The sequence below is a fragment of the Rhamphochromis sp. 'chilingali' genome (assembly GCF_963969265.1).
Source record: "Rhamphochromis sp. 'chilingali' genome assembly, chromosome: 15".
Classification (NCBI taxonomy): domain Eukaryota; kingdom Metazoa; phylum Chordata; class Actinopteri; order Cichliformes; family Cichlidae; genus Rhamphochromis; species Rhamphochromis sp. 'chilingali'.
This window is the reverse complement of record NC_137942.1, coordinates 6,400,749-6,420,002: the sequence shown is the minus strand read 5'-3', so window position 1 is coordinate 6,420,002 and position 19,254 is coordinate 6,400,749. Positions and strand designations below refer to the sequence as shown.

Here is a 19,254-nt window from a genome sequence, read left to right as displayed (position 1 = left end):
CGATGATATTAGATCAAAGGCAGGATAAAAGTGGCATGAAAGTGTTACTGTGGGGCCAAAAGAATGTAGACAGATGTGTCCACATACTTTTGGGTATATAGCAATAACAACAAAGACGTGTGTGGGGATTATTACTGAATGTGCAAAACATTCATGTCGGTCTTTAATAATAAATATGAATCATTTTCATTATTTGATATTTTTCAGCTAGTGAGACCTCACGTGAGACTAAAACGAGAGAGAGAGAGCGAGAGAGAGAGAGTGCGTGTGTGTGTGTGAGAGAGAGGGAGAGGAGCAGGTTGCACTGCAGGAGCATCAGGAGTAATAAAGTGGAGGGTGGACGTGGCCCTCTCCTCTTTTCGCCTGCCTCCTCCGCAGTGCACTTGCAGTACTCCGGACAGGACGGTCTCCTGCACCTCCTCCTCCGCCTCGTCTTCACTCTGTGTGCTGGTGCGTTAGTGTGTAAGTAGTGGCGCTGCTGAGGAGGTGCACCTACACTTGCAACTGACTCCGGTCCAGAGGTCCCGGACAGACGCGCGATGGTGCGGACTCATTGATAAAATCCGTGCCGCTGGAATTAAAATGAGCACTTCTGCTGAGCGGCGCTCCTCATACACATAGCTCTGCTTTCTCTGCACAACACCTCTTTTATGTGACTCCGGCTGACGAATCAGGATGACTTCTACCTTATCGCTGGTCATTTCATGCTCTTTGGTAAGTAGTCTGTGCAGTAAGTGACTGCAGCAGTACCCTGCTTCTTTAATGCTGTCATTCTTTAAATGGAGTTTCAGTGACCCGATGGACTTTTTCATTTCACTTTTTCATTTTTTCAGGGATTTCCTTTCACTGTGACGTCTCAATAATGATTCCCTCAGTAACATGCCATCTGAAGCTGAAACTGTTTCCCACTTTGCAAATCTGTGCTGTTGCTGCTCCTGTTGGGACTTTCGTGGTGACTTTTTCTTGACCATTGTGTGGCATTTATAATCCGTTTTGAGAAATTTCTGTCATATCTTTGTAAATATGTATTTTATTGCTGTTGTGAGGCAAGCAGTAAGTCGTTTATCTGGTTAAACGTGACACGCGGGTGCTGCATGTAGCTACATGTCAACTCATTTGATTATGACTTTGTGGACAGACCAGTTGATGTTCAGCTGTGCGCGCACCCACCTACCCACCCACCCACACACGCACGCACGCACGCACGCAAGCACGCACACACGTTCCCCTAAATGCGCACTTGTACCTCCCTTTTGGTTTTCACGCATGGGAGAAAAAGTTCAGAAGCACTGCTGGAATTATGTTTATGGAAAATATCTTCGATATCTTCTTCACCCTGGGTCACATGCATCCACCAGAAGCTTCTGGTGGATGCTTTGACCTAGAGTTTAATACCTGTAATGAGTTTATAATAATGTTTTGTCAAAATGTTTACTCTTTAGGGTATTTTGGCCATATTTGGGGTGTTAAATGAAAACCAGAGAAAGATGCTTGAATGTTCATGCAAAAATGTGGATTTTTTTGTTTTTGCTTAAAATCATATCATTCTTAAAATTAAAGTACTGATTATAGGAAAAAGGTTGATTATAGGAGATGGTGGTAATAAAGCCAGAAGCAGAGGTCACATCCTCCCAGCACTCTGTTAAGTGCACAGCAGCTGGTCTTATTGGGCTGTGTGGCTCAGTCATCATGTGAACAGCCCTGGATGTGAGTGGACACTCTGTTATGACAGCTGGTTTAAAGAGTGGTGACGGTCGGATGCACTTTGGTAGAATTAAATTTAGAAATAAACTCTCAAATTGACCATGAAATTGAAGTGGGAGCAAACCAAGCATATCATAGCTGCGTCACTGTACATTTTTATTAATATGTGTATGCATATTCCTGCTGCCCATTTCACTGTATTTGTCATTAATCTGTGTTTTAGCTGAGTGAAATTCCTGTGAGACGTAAAAGGAAGGGGAGAGCAGTTAGAGACATGAATCCATCCCCTGTAAGAAGGAATGTCTTTTATGGTTTTGGGATCCACCCAAGTTTCATTTTTGCAGACTCAAAGTCTGATAATTTACTCTCACAGATGCAGAAATTTGTGCAAAAACGTTGAGATAACAGGCTGTAAAGTCAGGAAAAATGATTAGGAAGAGGAATGCACCTTGAGAGCAAAAAGTGGAGTGACAGATAGGGGGAAATATTGAGCAAGAGAAGTGGGAATGAGAGAAAGAGAGAGAGCGGTGCTAGCTGCTCAGTACATCTGTTTCTGAATGAAAGCAGGGACAGTAGCGAAGGGGGGGGGGGGGGGGGGGGGGCAAGGAAGGATGACAGAGAGAAAGACAGAAAAAAGACTGAATTGATGTCTCAGCAAATGTGAATTAAGTGGAAATGAGCTTTTGCTCGTTACATAATAAAAGCCACAGGACATGAAAGTGACTCAGTATAACGCTTTTCTTTGTTCTCCAACGTCTGGGTATGAATTCTTTTCATTTTGCATTGTTGTACACACACCAGCGGAACAAGCCTCAGTTCTTTTGCGAGTAAAGCTGCATGGAATTTATATCAGAGAGGACTGAGGGAAATGAAACACAGAGGAGGTGATAATGGGGGAGGATGGGGCATTACCAGACAGGATATTAGTGACAAAAAATTTGTGCATTCATGAAAGAAACACCATAAAAAGCATTTAGAGTGCAGAGACCACATGATTAAATGTGGTGCTTAAATATGCAAAGAAACAAGACTTTAGAATTAATTCATGACCTCAGCTGCTGACTCACACGAGTGAACTTTTTTTTTTTTTAATCTGGGGCCTATCTCCCATTTATTGTTAAAAGTCTCCACAGTGTAAACTTTCACCTTCAAACTTAATAAAAAAAATGAACCTCCATCATGTAGACCAATTTGAGTAAAGGATGGATTTACACATTCATGTTATGGTTGAGGGAGGTTAGTGAGAGGAAATGCACTTTTACAATTTATAAAGTCCTCACAAGTGTAGAAATACAAGTGCTTGTGCGCATGTGCCAGAGGAGATCGGAAGCAGAGGCTGACATTCACAACAACTTTCACCTTTAGACAGTAATTAGGACAGGCATGTGTATAATGTCGTGCACCCATGATTTTATGCTTACTGCCCTGGCTGGAGCATGTCATAAGTTTACTATTAGAGCTGATGTGCCTTTAGGGGAGCTATTAGGACAGTTTAGACGACTGCCTTGTTTAAAGTGTGTCTAATGTAGGCGGAGACAACATGATTTATGATGAATCCCAATGGCAGTTAGAGTTAAGGAACAGGTTGGACACCTGGCAGTAATTTTCATCAATTTGCTTTGCCTTGCACGCCACAGCGGTCCTGCGCAGCACGTTTGTCTATGTGTGAAAGTTTGCTCTCCGATTTACTGTGCCGGTGTCCCGGTGTGCCAGGTGGCAGCGGTGCTGGCCTCCAAGACGGAGCGGGCTGTGCTTCTCTCCTGCGAATCTCGCCAGTTCACCAGGAATGGAGAATGCTGCATTGAGTGTCCACCTGGAGAGGGAGTGTTGAAGAAATGCGGCGTTACTCAGACCGTCTGCACTCAGTGTTTGGACAGTGAGTATTGTATTACTGTTATTATTGTGCATGCAATTAAAAATGAATAGAGTAATCAAATCAAAGTTACAAAGCAAGTTTCTCTGATGTTGGTTAATATATCATTATTTGGTGAAATGTTTGTTTTTTGCTTTAGGTTAAATCCTAGAATAGATGTGTGGAGAGTGAGGCTGCATATCCACTAATTAACACTTTGTTAACATTTACAGCTTTCAACTTGATTAAATACTGTGCAAATGCTCTACCAATGGCTTGCTATTATTTATGGCTGCAAAACACACAAGAGCCAAGGGGATTTTTTTTCTCATTTACATGAGCCAAAAGCATTTTTTTTCCTAACTGTAAAAATAGATTTTTTTCATTTCCACTAGGAAAACACATTTTTTTTTTACTGATCAATAGGCAACAATGCATAAACCAAGCAAATTTCAAAATATTGTATTAAAAGATAACACTTTTGAAACCATTTTGTGATATTTACGGAATTTTGTGTTGCCTTTCCTATTTGTGGCCCTGAAACTTTCCGCCTAAACAAAGCTCAACAACAATGAGTCTTACCGCAACCAAAATACAACCACAAACCACACAAAGAGTTTTCATATAAGTGCAGAGTGGTTCTAATAAAGCAGGTCGAACATGTTTTTTTTTTTTTTTATCACGGGCATTAAGCAACCAACTCTTAAATCTTTGCATTATAGAACTTTAGGATGCAAAAAACCTGACTCTACTTCTTGTAAGGCCAATGTAAGAGGATTAAAATAAATCCAGAAACAAATCAAACACAGTATATACACATATAAACTCACGCACAGCTGCAAAACTGAATGTGATTACCAACATAGACACATGTGATCAACAAAAACTTTTAACAATTGCATCATCTTTATTTACACATGCCATTCATATTTGGGGGTCTCAAGATCCAAACTAAAAACAAAGATTTTCAAAGCCAGAAATACTGTTATTGACCAATTTGTATAAACTGTATGATCTGTCTCTATCAAGTTACCCCCAAATAATGCAGGAGTTCATCAGTTTGATGCTTGTAAGTGGGTCCAAATGTGTTCATTTAAAGCTCAGCTGAGGCTGTAAACCATTAGGGACTTGCTCTATGCTTTCCCAGAGTTGGGAAAGGTTCCAACTTCGCAACAACACAAAGAAGAAAATAAGATTTTTGCATTTTGTCGTAGCAGTTCTCTTGTTCTGTAGCTCTGTCAGCATGCAAAGTAAAGGTCTCGAGTGTCACTGCGTAGTTCAACAAAAGCTGCAGAACTGTTTAACACTGACTTGTGGCGTGAATCCATTATGGCAACATGTGCTGAAAAATCCTTTCATAAACAAGAAGTGCTGAGCAAAAGTCTTTTAACATCAAAATCTTCCCATGTGCTAAACAGAACCCTCCAAAATATCAACTGGATGCCATTACGAGGGAGATGATTAAATTGTGGAGGAATGATTACGGACTGGCAGGAATACTTTTTATCCACAGAGAATTCAAGTCTTGGACTTGTGAATTTGTTTGCATAACAAATTGCAAATCTCTGAGCCACATTATGTTATTTAAGCATCTCAAGTCGGTCTAATTTCAATCCTTTGAAGTTTTTTGCCTTGGGTATCTCAAGAGCTGCAGTTGTTGGTGCAAGAACAGGGAGCCAGTTTTCTACATGTAGAGCAAAACAGTGCCACAGGCTGAAAAAACCCCGGGTAAGATACAATGAGTCAATTTCATATAAACCTACTGTGTCAAAGCAAAGGAAGAGGCATGAATTTGACAAAAATGGGCTGATGTGCAAAAGTAAAAGTGAAAATTTTTATGATTTTCCATCAGCGCTGTTGAAAATCCAGATTAAGAATTAATATTATAAATATTAGTTAACATTGAAAAACGCATCTGATAACTTGGAATGACTAAGTGGTGTCTGGAGTCTGAGGATAAGCGCGCTGCTATTTCATGGGCGTCTGGACTTTATCACTGCTTTGACGTCGTCTTGCACACCATATTCCTTTTCATATTGCTACAGCAAACAGTGGCAGATGATGTGTAGATGCTAAACCACAGCTCTACTTTCCTATAATGTGGGCTGGCTCTCTTGACTGTATTTCTGAATAGACGTTGTTTCATTCTCTCCCTCATCCCCAACTCCTCTACACCAATTCTTGTCGTGTCTCCCTTCATCTCCTGTTCTCACTTTTCTCAGCCAGCATGCCGCCCCCCTCCCCCTTCCTGTTGCTATGACTCATCGTCTGTATTAGCGGATAAAATGGTATTAGAGAGCCAGGCACCAAAGGGCACGATCTGCTCATTTATCATGCATACTGTTACATCAGTGCATCTTTACCAATTTGATCCAGCTAATTAAACCATATTGAAAAGCCTATTGTGCCTCTAACAGCGAACAATTATCTTGCTTTGCAATACAGGAACAGTATTCACCACTGATAAACACTCAACAATTAACCTCAAATACCCAGGAGGTTAAATTCAATTTCCGGTGCAAATGCATTTTTATACTTTTCTGCATTGTTTTTGTTTCAGCAATTTAAATATTAATGCACCTGAAACCCCCCAGGAGCACAGTCGCTAAAATAAGGCTGAGTGGCGTTTATATACAAGCAAAGGTTAGAGGCTAAAACAGCGACCTTACTCGAAAAATGAATGCTATAAATACATTTTCTAAAGTGCAGATATGAATAATTGAGAAGTAAAATCCAACACATCCATTTCCTGTTTCACGGTAAATAAGGGCAAATCTGTATTCACCTCGACCCCCTTTAATATCCCACTTCCTGTATCCCACTTCTACTCCTCCACCTACCAATGGTCTCCCCGGTCCCAGCTCGGGACGAGTGCCAGCATCAGCAGCAATAAAATATTTATCAGTCTCCTTCACTTTCACTGCTGTCATGGGAGATAAGACAACCAGACTTGCCTCACTTAGTAAGCCATTCAAAGGTGCTTGAATGCAATATGTGGGGCAAAACCCCAGGAGTCAATGTGGAAGAGCCCTGCTGGCCAACTGGACTGGGACTCACTGGAAATTAAAGGAAAATTCAAATCATGGAATGTCTGGGGACGGCTGAAGCAGAGCATCAAGTTTCTTTTAACTTTGGATAAAGAAAGGGAAAATGGAGATTTTCTCCTGGCAGGTCTTCTCTGGCTGTAGCAGATGTATCAGATGAAGATAGTTCCCTACATAACACCCTAAAAAAAGTGACATTAGTACGGGATGCAAGAGCGGACATTGATTGCTAAATTATATTTTGCCTAATTTGGTCTTCCTTTTAATAGCTCTGGTTAATAATATTCCCTCTATGTTTGAAACACCTGTTTTAAATCTCGGGGAAGCGGAAGTGGTCCAAAGAAGCAGGGTGATAATTACAGACAGAAACGATTTGTGTTCAAAAAGCTAAATAAAGCCGTCACGCAACTTTCCAAATGTTGATAATTTATCCTCAGTCAGCAGAGGGTCAGCGTTTTGGGTAGCGTCTAAGCAGAAACACGGTACTTTCTGTGAAGGGTAGGAAATGTCCAGCATTGCTCATGGTCACACCTAAAGTGCTGATTGTGAACATCATCAAATAGCCTCAATGCCATCGAGAACTACATTATTGATGACACTAATGGGGCTGAAACACATCAGCGTTAGATGAGGGGGGTGGTCCTCCTGGGCTGAAGTGGCACAATTTAAGTGCATCGCGCCCCCATTCACGACCACATTTCCCTTTACCCGCAACCACCTTTATAGCCAAACACGGTGACACTAAACGCTGATGTGTGCTCATCAGATCTCAGCTGGGGACAATTAGAAAGAAGGCCATATTTGATTAAAGAATGCACTCTCACCTGATGGCCTTTAACTTTCTTCCTTTCTTCTTTCCACATGAAAGCGCTGACGCATGCACCGCAGACACACGCCCACACACATCTCTTCTGACAGTTCCTGCTGAACACTCGCTGCATATGGTCACATTTAGGCATGTTTACGCACAAGAACTGCAAAGGGGACTCATGCATGCGAGTTAAAATTAGCGAGGAAGCCTGTTCGCAGCGGGATAATTGAAATGAATGAGGAGGGGAGGTTTACTGGTTGAGCCTGACTGAAATCAAAACAAAGGTTTCAACCTCACAAATTCAAATGATTATTTACTTTGGAGGTCTGGTGTTTGTCTGTGTCTGGATCATTCAGTTAGTGTCACCCTCCTCTATCACTTCTGCCTGCAAACAGTAATAAGAGCAAAGGGTGATGACAGACTCACCCTTAAAGAAAAAGCACAGGATTTGATGCTGTCTAAAAGGAAACTGAACGCACATACATCCCTGCTTGCCTCATTTCCCGTGACCCTTTCTCCTCCTACTTGTACACCAGCCCTTCCTCAACACTAGAATATGTTCTTTTTGGGGGGGTTTGGGACCACCCTCACAGACTGCTTATAGTTGTGCTGCATCAAACAATCTAGAGAATCATTCGAGCGAATCAAGCGACTGCTCGCGCAGAGCTTGTTGATCATTCTACCTGTGTCTATATCATTACTTCCATCTGCTCCGCTCAGTCTGCTTGTATAATGTGACAGGTCTCATAGTCGGCCTCTTAGCAGCGCTGCTGTTTACAAGGTGTTTAGAGCTTCAATTGGTGCCAGTGTTTACTTGCCGGAGCCGCTTACAACGTAAAAGCAAGCGCTGGGACATTGCTGCAGGGTTTTTCACACTGACAATATGTTGTTTCTCAACACGACACCCGCTAAGCAATTCCTGTGAAAAACACATATTCCGAAGCATATGGATATACAGATAAGAGCTCTGCAAGTCCCAGACATCCACACAGGCATGTGGCTTTATTTATAGTTCTGCCATTCCCAATGATTTATTTCCCTTCAAGACAAACAGCACGGAGATGGCGAGGAGATTTTGAAGAGTGTAAACTTGCTACGTGCTCCATTTTTGTGAAATTCATAGTAAAACGAGCAATGTCTGGTGTTAATTAAGCAGTTTATAAAGCTGCATTCTTGTCGCAAAATCTCATGTTGTGAAACCTTTATTCCAAACAGCTTTGTACCCATTGAATGTTGTGTACAACACAACAGTCTTTGTGGTGTTTTTGCAGCTCTCTCAAGGTGACCGCTCTTATATTATACACACACACACACACACACACACACACACACACACACACACACACACACACACACACACACACACACACACACACACACACACACACAAAAGGTATTTGAAAAACAGTGACACTGCCTCTGTAATGAATGTGAGCTTTAGTGTCGCCCCCCACCCCTGTCGGCCTTTCTACTATACTCTCAACTCATTCAACTGCTAAAGCACACTCATAGGGCACACAAACACTCTCGCTTTCACATTGTATGCATAATTCAGCAGGCATCCAATTATATCTGAAAATAAGTCTATATGAAAATGCAATATTAATAGATTACTTTGTGCCCCGAGGAACTCTCAGTGTAAGAATAAGCTAATTTGAGGTCATCATTTCCTCAGTCATGAACTCTCCCAAATCCTCCCGACTCCAAATAGCACAGAAGAACAAATCTGAAGAGCTTGGAGTAATTCAAAGGCAGCCAGTAATAAGTCACCACAGCTTTTACCTCATTTCTCTGATAACACTACTGTGGTCTGATATGTTTTTTTCTCCCTTTGCACACAACTCACAACAAAAACTTATACAGTGAAATGTGCCTTAAACTCAAGGTTTTTTGCACACACACACATACCCTGTGAAGGTTTAGCAAACATATGACACAAACCAGAAATAACATGTGTTTTATATAGATGATGCTACTACTCAGTCCGCCAGTTTACACACTCTTACTTCAGGCAGATCAAGCTATCCTACTGAACAGTATCTGCTTCTTATGTTGTTTGGTACCTTGCAGTTAGACGTTTATGCCTATTATCAGCATTTGTGATGATGGTTATTATTTAGTCTTACTTCAGTTACAAAAAGCTTAAATAAAGGCGGGAGTTACATTGGATCATTAATGTAACTCCTGGAAGTGTTTGCCAATTTACATTAAAAAAAATCCAACCTTGGTAATAAAGTGTTATTTTCTCTGGGTTGTCTTTATCTGTCTGAAGCAACTTGGTAAGAACTCAATGCGCCTTTTGCGATACATTACTGGGTAGTTCAAATAGAACAGTTTTTGACTGTAGCGCAATTCAAATTCCATATCTGTATTTCTCCCTCACCTCATGGTGTTATCCTTGAAATCAAGGAAGATCAGCAAGGAAAAGAAACAGGAGGTCAAGTTTTAAACATACGACTGCAGCCTTACATTATGTTATGATATATTCAATTATGATATGGCAATTAAAAATTCTATTTGTGCTTTTAGATCAGTTTATATCATGACCAGGTAACAAAAGTATCTTAATTTACTTAATTTAAGTCAGTGATGATGACTTTTAAAGACAGGCTTTCAGTGGAAGGATGTGGATGCACCTGCATTTCACTCCCCGTGTATGACTGAGATTAAAGCAGTTTACTCAGCGCAGCACAAACACTCTGGGATCAATATCATAATGAGCACAGCAGGCTTTTGACTCGCTCCCCAACAAGAGCACCTTTCTTGTCCCGAAGCACAAATCACTAAAGAGCCCAGTGGATCAATGTGTCCTTCCTTTTAATGAATGTGCAGTAAACATGATTAATGTCATTATACTCACTGTTTTTCTCCCTGTTTATCTCCTCACATTTCCTTCTCTCTTCATCTTCTAATCTCTTTTATTTTTTTACTCATCTCCATTCCTTTCAAACCTTTCCTCTAATGTGTAGGCGAGACCTTCTCTGAGAACTACAGTCATACAGAGGAGTGCAAGACATGCACTCAGTGCACCGGGTTGATGCGGATGGAGACGCCATGCACCGACTCCAACGATGCCAAATGCATTTGTAACTATAACTATTTCTTCAACACTGTAACTGGCCGTTGTGAGCAGTGTACGGTATGCCCTTTGGGACAGGGCGTGTACTCCCACTGTGATCACGATCACGATACGGTGTGTGAGGAATGTGTCGACGAAACCTTCTCTGACGAGGAAAACTCCCTCGAACCCTGCCTGCCCTGCACCATCTGTGATGAAAACGAAACACAACAAGCTAATTGCACGCCAACCAGTGACACTGTCTGCTACAGTAAGTCTGCACTGCACGCTCTGCACACTCACGTTGGTTTCATATAGTTGAATTTTTTTTAAAGGATATTTTTTCACCTTTGAACGAAACCAAGGTAAAAACGAACCAAGATGGTTTCTATGCCAAACATATCAGGGGTAAAAGTCCGTTTAAAAAGTTAGAAGCTCCACACTAAAACTGCACAGTAGCTACAAGTAATTTTAAAACAGCATCATATATGTCTCAGTCACATTTTGCACAAATCAGCAGGGGTAACTTCCACATGTGTGGGAACAAACGTGGTCAGAGGTCATCCCTGGTCTGATTTTTAAACAGCAGGATGCTCAAAGTTTTAGCATTAAAAGGTCAAAGTTTGCTGCAGTGTCAACAAAGGGACAATGAATAATCGTCTCGACCACAAAACAGAAGCTCAGAATGTCAGAGCTAAGTCAAGCTCCTTGTACCAAAGGAAGCTATAAATTCGCTTGGGTTAGACAAGGCGTGAAATTGACCTCATCAGGGGGCCGCAAAGTTCAAATCTATGGGGTAAAATGTCTTCGCTGGTATTGCTCTCGATTTCCTGTATGAAAAAATGTTCTTCTGCATTATCTTATGGGAAAGCATGCTTGAACCAGTGAGGCAATTTTGAATAAATGCTTCAAAGAATGATCATAATAGATGGAACACTGGCTAAAGGCCTACTAATCTCTTGTGCACATTATCAATGTATTGAAAAATGTTTATGTATAAATTTTGGTATTCAGCAAGGAGCTGTAATAATCCCCTTTTAAACGTTGAGAGGGTTGAGATTTCATGGCCTCAAACACTGGTGGTGGCAGGTGGATATACCAAGTTAATGAGCCTCAGAAATTTGTCAAGCCCATGTTGTAGTAGAGAGGATGACTTGAAGCTTCTTATAATAGATTCTAATGGCAAAAAAGACAATGGAGAAATGAACTGGAGGGAAAAAAAGCAGGAATAATGACTCTAAACATACATAACAACTTTTATATGAGCGCCACATTTAGCATTTTATTATTAATTGATCAGTAAGATAATTTTTTACACCATTCAAATTATGGTCTATTTTTTATATTGTTTGCCACCATGATAAAATGATAAAGAAATCAGACAGATTAATTGCTATTTTCAAAACTAATTAATTAGCTAAAAACTACAATTTTTAAAAAATTAAAATTTAGACTTTAGTTTTAGTTGCCTGAATAATGCATTGGCTCATCTCAAAAATATATATGGTCCAGGCATATAATCTACTTCCACTTGGAATTTCAAAGTAATGCCTACCATTAGCCTGGCCTGTCCAAAAATATCTGCTGTCCCGTAGGCCACAATGCAGCCTTTTGCTGCCCATTTAGCGCCCACCCAAGCAGATCAACTGTGACCCGCCTTGTCCTGAGCGATGGTACTGCAGCAGCAGTAACGGTGGGGACTGGAGATGGCATGATATGTGACTGTTTGAAAAATAATAGCACCAGTGGGCCTGCGGGTAATGGCTGCAGTCACATGCGGTCATGATGATGCTTGCTGACCTTACATGGTGGTCTTTGATACTGTGCATACAGTAAGCTTGGTATGACAAAGGAGAAAGTGCCTTACTGGCAATTTTTACAGGAGGAATTTTTATATTTTATTCTTATCCCGCTGCCTTATTTTTATACAGTAAATAAGATGTGATTAAAGCATTTTAAAGTTCCCAGATCTTCATATCCAGCTGTCACCAAGTGTCAATTACATGATACAATGACAGAGTCAGAAAGAGAAAGAGAGGGCTGCCGCATATGTGCTGTGCTGGTATTCTATGCAGAGGGGTCGATATCAGTCCAGGGATTTCTTCTACTTGTGCTCAGGTTTCGCTGAGTGACCTCTATGAGCACCCACACTTGACTACAGTATGCACACACACACACACACACACACACACACACACACACACACACACACACACACACACACACACACACACACACACACATGCAAGCTTAGTCGTCTCCAACTTCAGACACACAAATGTTTTATATGAGCATCCCGAATCAATACAACTGATAGCAGGCTAACATGACGCGCGCACACTCTTCCCCTGCCAAGTGTGATTTTATTCCTACGTTTTTCATTAAAGACGCTGCACATGCGTGAACCTTTTTGATCTGAAGCTGTAAACACTAGGGGTGGGTTTTTATAATCGATTCATCGATTAAAATCGATTCTGGCTTGGATAACGTAAAATCGATTCATTAAAATCCTGAATCGATTTTTTAATATAAATTTATTTTGTCCGAAATGCCAGAATCTCTGGTGACATCTCACAAAATTTCAAGAACCACCAAACAGTAAATGAGAGCAGGTACTGATTCTGACCCGCGGATCAGAATCAGTTAGATGTCGCCTTTCTCACAGTCGGGGCTGAAAGCCGACAGCTCGCTGATCCGGGTCCGCGCTTTGTGTTCACGCCCTTTATGCGCTGATTCTAAAGCTGTTAGTTTGATCTCTCTCCAAACAATATTGACCGAACCAGCAGCTAAAGAAGATCCAAACGCTTCACATAAACATCGTCATGAATTCACTCTTTTACTGTTTTGCTTCCATTGCGATGCGCAGCTCTCTCTCTCTCTCTCCCTCTCTCCCACCCTCTCTCTCTCTCTCGAACAGTTTCGCTTTCTTCATTATTCGCTTGCTTGTTATGCACAAGTCTACTGTTGTTTACAGCGCTGTCGGCCGCTGTTTTTTTCCCTTTTACATTCTTCCGAAAAGAAAACCTCATTTCTGCTGTTCAATACTGAACAAATTTTTTTTTTTTTTTTTTTTAAATGACATCAGAAACAGCAGTATGCGACATTACGTGATGGCAGAGCTTCAGTTCATCCTTTGTCATTTTTTTTTTTTTTTTTTTTTTAAATAAATAGGACAGGGGGAATGAATGAGAGAAAGAGGGGGAGAGAAAGAAAGAAAACCAAAGGGGAGAAGAGACGGTGAGAAGGGGGGGGGGGGGGAAGAGAGAGAAAAAAAAAAAGAACTCCTGGGTCACCTGTATGGAGAAAAAAAAAAAACCAAACAAAAAAAACAAACAGAGGAGACAGCAAACAACAAAGAGCAACATAATAATAGAGAAAACAAAGCACCATCACAATAAACTAGCTAGTCATAGATATCAATATTTACTAAATAATAAACGATATTGTGCAGCACGCAAGATAGACAGCGCACAGTGTGCTTTGAGGCAGCAGCCAAGAAAGCTTTAGTCCGCGTCTGTGAATACCCATGTGTGCATACCTGTGTGGATCAGCATGCTTGCATTCCAAAGGTTTCTCCATGTAATGATCTGCTAGGGAGTGTGGGGGGGCCACAGCCCCGTCCTCCAGGGTGTGAAGCGGGTATGGAGGAGATCAAAACTCCAGACATCCAGAGGCCCCCAGAACAATACTGAACAAATTTAAACTTTTTAATATTATTCAAAATGCAAAATGCTTAGCCGTGTGTCTAATAAAACCGCTGTAACGTCAGAGGTAATGTTCATTAATTAATGGTTTTCTTTCGTTTTTGATGTACTGCAGAATATTTTTATAAAATCCCAGGCCAGGAAAATCACCTTCATGTTTTTCTGTGTTTTATCTTCAGCTACTTTGACACAAAGGCATCTGCTGTGATGCTCACACCTTGGATAAAGTCTTGCGAGTGTCAGCTTCCTTTTTATAGATACAAAAATATGTAAATGTTCTGATCTGAATTATACTTCTGACTGTCAAAATTTCCCAGATTTAAATCGAATCGAATCGAATTAAATCGAATCGTGGATCGAATCGATTTGGGACCTTGTGAATCGGAATTGAATCGATTCTAGAAATCAGTGACGATACCCAGCCCTAGTAAACACCTCCGCCACATTTTTATCGAAGATCTTTGATCCTGTTGGCCTTGAGATAGCTTTTCCAAAAGGTGTTGTCCGGCCTCCAGTTGAGCAGGTTTGCATTAAACGTGAAATGCTGAGCATCTGTTTGACAGCTTTTCCAAGAGAAGCGGAGTGAAAGATTAAAAACACAGATAAAGCAGACTTCTTTGCTCTTTTTTACCCCACGCTCATCACCTTCTCTCCTCCCCCTCTTTCTATCTCTTCCCACAGTGGCCCTCAAGTGGCTCGGTAAGCGGAGTGGTGGAAGTTGGCCAGTGTGCATTCAGTGCCTCCACTGCTGCAGTATAATTACTCCTGCTAATCAGAGCACTTTACAGCAGCTCCTCTGTTCATCTGTACCCCCTCCTCCATCTCTCCTAACACTCTGCCTCTCTGTCTATCCTCCCCTCTACTCTTCCTATTAACCCCCCCTCACAGAAGACAGAGCGCTCACTTGAATAGTTCGTAGTACGTGTGCGTATGATAGATGTGTGCACGGCAGGCAATTGAGATAGAAGCTGAGCTGAGACAGAGGGAGAGTGTTTGGTGGCTGATAAAGAGGTCATTGTGCGTGTTCTGCGCCTGATAGTTGCTCATCTCCACCCTGAACTGGCAGCAGTCAAGACATCAACCACTGCTCAAGACCCTGGGGTTAACTTCACCATAAAGACCTCAATGGCTCATAAAAATTCAATCTTTTTTTTCTCCCCTTTTGGTCCACACCCCACTAATAAACACATCTCCCTGAACACACAGGCCCACGCTCATAAAATCCAGGGTTAGTTTTATTTAGCGTCACGATTGTTTTAAACCCTCTGCTCCGAAAATTAAATCGTTAAAGTTCCACTGCTGCCTTTAAGCTCCTGCTCTGTTCCAGTTAGTGTATGCAGCCTCTGCAGGCTTATATTTGTCCTTTGGTCTACAGCCAGAGTTTTTTTTTCTTCAACCTATAGAAATGAGAGCATGAAGGAGTCACAATAAAGATGTAGCACACTGTACTTTATGTGTTGAGTCAGAGTTATGCAAAGGATGCTCCCAGGAGAGCTGTCGTCTTGGCTCGGAAAGAGATAAACGATTTACAGCAAATCCTAGGTGAGACTCGTACTGTAAGCATACATCTGCATATAGGGAGCACTGATTGCACCAAAGCGTACTTACAGAAGAGTGACATGATTTAAAAGCCAGTGTGAAGACAAACGTGTAGGGATTGCAACTTATTTGACAAACTGTATATAAGCCTAGACCATCTGCACACTTTCACACCTTCCATTCAAAATGTGCTCTATTTGTGAGCTCAGGTTGCATTGCTAATACCATTAGCCATCCCTGCATTAGCCGGATGATGTATGGCAGAGCTTAGGAAACCTGACTACATCCCAGGAAAGGTCAAGAAATGCATGTAATACAAACACCCATGTTCCACTCCCTCCTTTTAGACAGATCCCAATCAATAGTGCCGCTTTAAATAGGTCTCCGCATTATTTCTGTTTCTAAGTATGGCTCTGTTGTGCTCTGTTTTTCTGTCCCACGAAATATTTTTTCTGCTTTTTCAGCAACCCAATACCCTTACGACCAGTGTTGGTCAAGTTACTTGAAAAAAGTAATCAGTAATTAATTACTGATTACTCCCCCAAAAAAGTAATCCCGTTACTTTACTGATTACTTATTTTCAAAAGTAATTAATTACTTAGTTACTTAGTTACTTAGTTACTTTTTAAAAACACGATTTACAACCTGAAGAGGTGATAAAGTGATAGATCTTTCAGCCCAATTCTACTTTTTCTACATAATCCATCATACAAAATGTAATCAAATGGAAAAGTCTCTTTTTTTAACTTGTTTTATCAGTTTTAATCTTTTAACTTTATGCATCAAGCAAAACATTTAATTATATGCAACATTCTCTGACTTGAATAAATTAGTTTAACATTTAAACCTATTTTCTACACATTCCAGCACATAAAATAAAATATTTTTTGTGTTTACACTCAGTCTTTCAAACAGATGCAAGTAAAACACAGCAGAAAATAAATAAAGTCAAAGACTCAGCGGTCCTTTTGCTCTATTTTCACCTGTAAAGCAGGAGCAGGGTAGGCGGAGGGTTACCCTGGTGTAGGTGTGCTGCGGTCAGTTGAAGAATCCGCGCGAGTGTCTCTGTGAGTTTCCCATCACGTCGTAGCTACTCGGTGCTTGCTCGGAAGTTTAGGGGTTTTTTTCGCTGTAAAAAGAAGTTTTCTTCCCACGCACGATGGACACTAATGTTTTTGTCACTTTTTATGGAATCAAACTCAAAGTAAGGTCAGTACTTCCACACTTTAAACGCTGCACGCTCATACTCTCTCCCGCACTCGATATATGATCCATTGTTGATCTGAACACAGCTGCTGTCACCAACGTCGCACTTGCTTACGTCACTGTCATGAGACATTCTCGCAAAAAAAATCACGGTATTAGTAACGCAGTAGCGCAGCGTTCCTACGGGAAAGTAACGGTAATCTAATTACCGAATTTGCAATAGTAATCCCTTACTTTACTCGTTACTTGAAAAAAGTAATCAGATTACAGTAACGCGTTACAAGTAACGCGTTACTGCCCATCTCTGCTTACGACAGAACTGCCCCGCCACAGTCATGCAGAAAGACAGACCAACGTGGACTCTTAATGACAAACAGAAAAAAAGTCCAGACAAATTTCCCATCAAGATGCAAATGAACTATTAAAAGAATCATCTGTATGTAATATATGCAACAAATCACCATGAAGAAACCTGAGTATTTGCTATATCAGAAGAAATAGGACAGCTATTGGCTGTCATGGTCCACTGAATATCTTTTTCGTGTTGTTAACATCAGCGGTCACAGCAATCATGTGGTGTGGTTTTCCTTCCATTACTAGTCTTGTCTGGAAGATTGTTCCCTTACTCAATATCCAACATTCATATAATACAGAATATAAATGACATGACACTGATACATTCGAACCATGCATTTAAAGTACGAGCTAGAGGGGAGGTGGGCTGCAAAGTAGCTTGTAGATGTGTTAGCAGGAAAGTTGACCCTAGTTTTTTGGTGGAGCCTTCAAATGAGTGATTTGCCAAAGACGTGTGAAACAGAGTACCAGCTGACTGACGGTCACCTGTTGGAGTTTTTTTTTTCTTTTTAGGTTAAATATAACTATGCCATTAGAATAAATTCTATTTAGGGGGCGCTAGCGAGCCAGCAATGGAGTAGGACGTGTTTCTGAAGGCTCCCGCTAACCGAGTTTCAGAATAAATTCTATTTAAATTTTAATTGAATTCTTTATATATAATTATTATTTAAAAAGGATGTTATATCTGATTTTAAATACACCATGTTTAAAGGTTATATTGTACTTATTGATAAAAGCTTAGAACACAGAAATATAATACGTGGAAACCAGATAGCAGCCCTAAAAAAATCATAACATCTGTAAAGAGGGGACACCGAAAGTATTTCGGATTGAGTGTCCCGGTGTTTGGCCATGAAGGAAACCCCAGGAGTCTCCACAGGGTTAATCCTGCAAGTGCAAGACAAAGCTAATGAGGCGCAGCCTGAGGTTCTGGTGGGAATTACTGGCTCAGATCTGAACCAGGCTGCACAACTCCGTCCCCACTCTGCTGTTGTGCTCAGAGGGGTCTTAGATTTGCCTGGACAGACCTCTTACTTGGCCTGCTCGACCACACTTTGACAGAAGGCATAATCTGTAACCTTCTCTGCAGAGCTTTTCTGTCATCTAACTTGCAGAACTTTTCAAAACAAATGCATAATATGACAGGAGTGTTGGAGAGATATGATGGATGCATTGTTTTTTCAGAAGAAGCAATGCCATGGAGCTGCTGCAAAATGGAAAATTACATTGAAATAATTAATGGAGCTCACAACGAAAGAGGAAATAGGACAATTTATGAAAATTACTTCTTTACAGACATAGCTATGATAGAAACCAGACCCGTCCAGTAGCACAGTGCTCTTCTCGCTTCTCTGGCCTCAACAAAGGCTAAACTCAATATGATGACCTCGCTAAAACCCCAGACTTTGTTCAGCTAGAAACCATATGGCCTCAATGTTGTGCAGTGCGCAAAGATCACACAGATGGAGATGTGGCGAGGGGAGACCTGGCATGTAAGGCCCAAACTTGGTGTGGGGAAAGCTGAGTGTGTAGTGGGTGGTGGATATTTACCCCCTTAGTTAAAGAGCATTCCTTCTTTCTGCACAGAGCAACTCAGGAAGAACCCATCTGTCTATCAGAAACAGCTGCTACATGAGTGCAGCACGCCAGACATCTGCTTGGGGACTTGGTGACTTGTTTGATTATGGTATATGCACGGGAATATACAATGAAATTAATACATTAAGGTGTTGATTTATACACAGGAAGTGAATAAAGTTTATATGTATATTATACTATATACTTCTATGACTTCTTGGTTCTCAGAGAACTTATCTCTATTTTTGTAATGTTTGGATTTTTCCTTTTTTAGACAGTAATGGATGAATAAAAAGATTTTCCCAGAAGTTTTCATACAGTACTCCCCTTAACATTACAAGCAGGGCAAAATTTTCCAGTGCTTTGGTTTATGATAAACTATATATAGCAACAACAAGTGGTGT

The 19,254-nt window shown here is 40.9% G+C and overlaps 1 protein-coding gene across 1 annotated transcript in view; it reads left to right on the top strand.

The window, feature by feature from the left end:
* Positions 1-343: 343 nt before the first annotated feature.
* The window catches only part of ngfra (nerve growth factor receptor a (TNFR superfamily, member 16)), a 30,886-nt gene continuing 11,975 nt past the window's right edge, over positions 344-19,254 (top strand). The window contains exons 1-3 of the mRNA XM_080905940.1: positions 344-714; positions 3,418-3,580; positions 10,381-10,740. Of these exons, the coding sequence (XP_080762066.1) occupies positions 676-714; positions 3,418-3,580; positions 10,381-10,740 (562 nt within the window). The 5' untranslated portion in view covers positions 344-675. The remainder of the gene's footprint in view (positions 715-3,417; positions 3,581-10,380; positions 10,741-19,254) is intronic.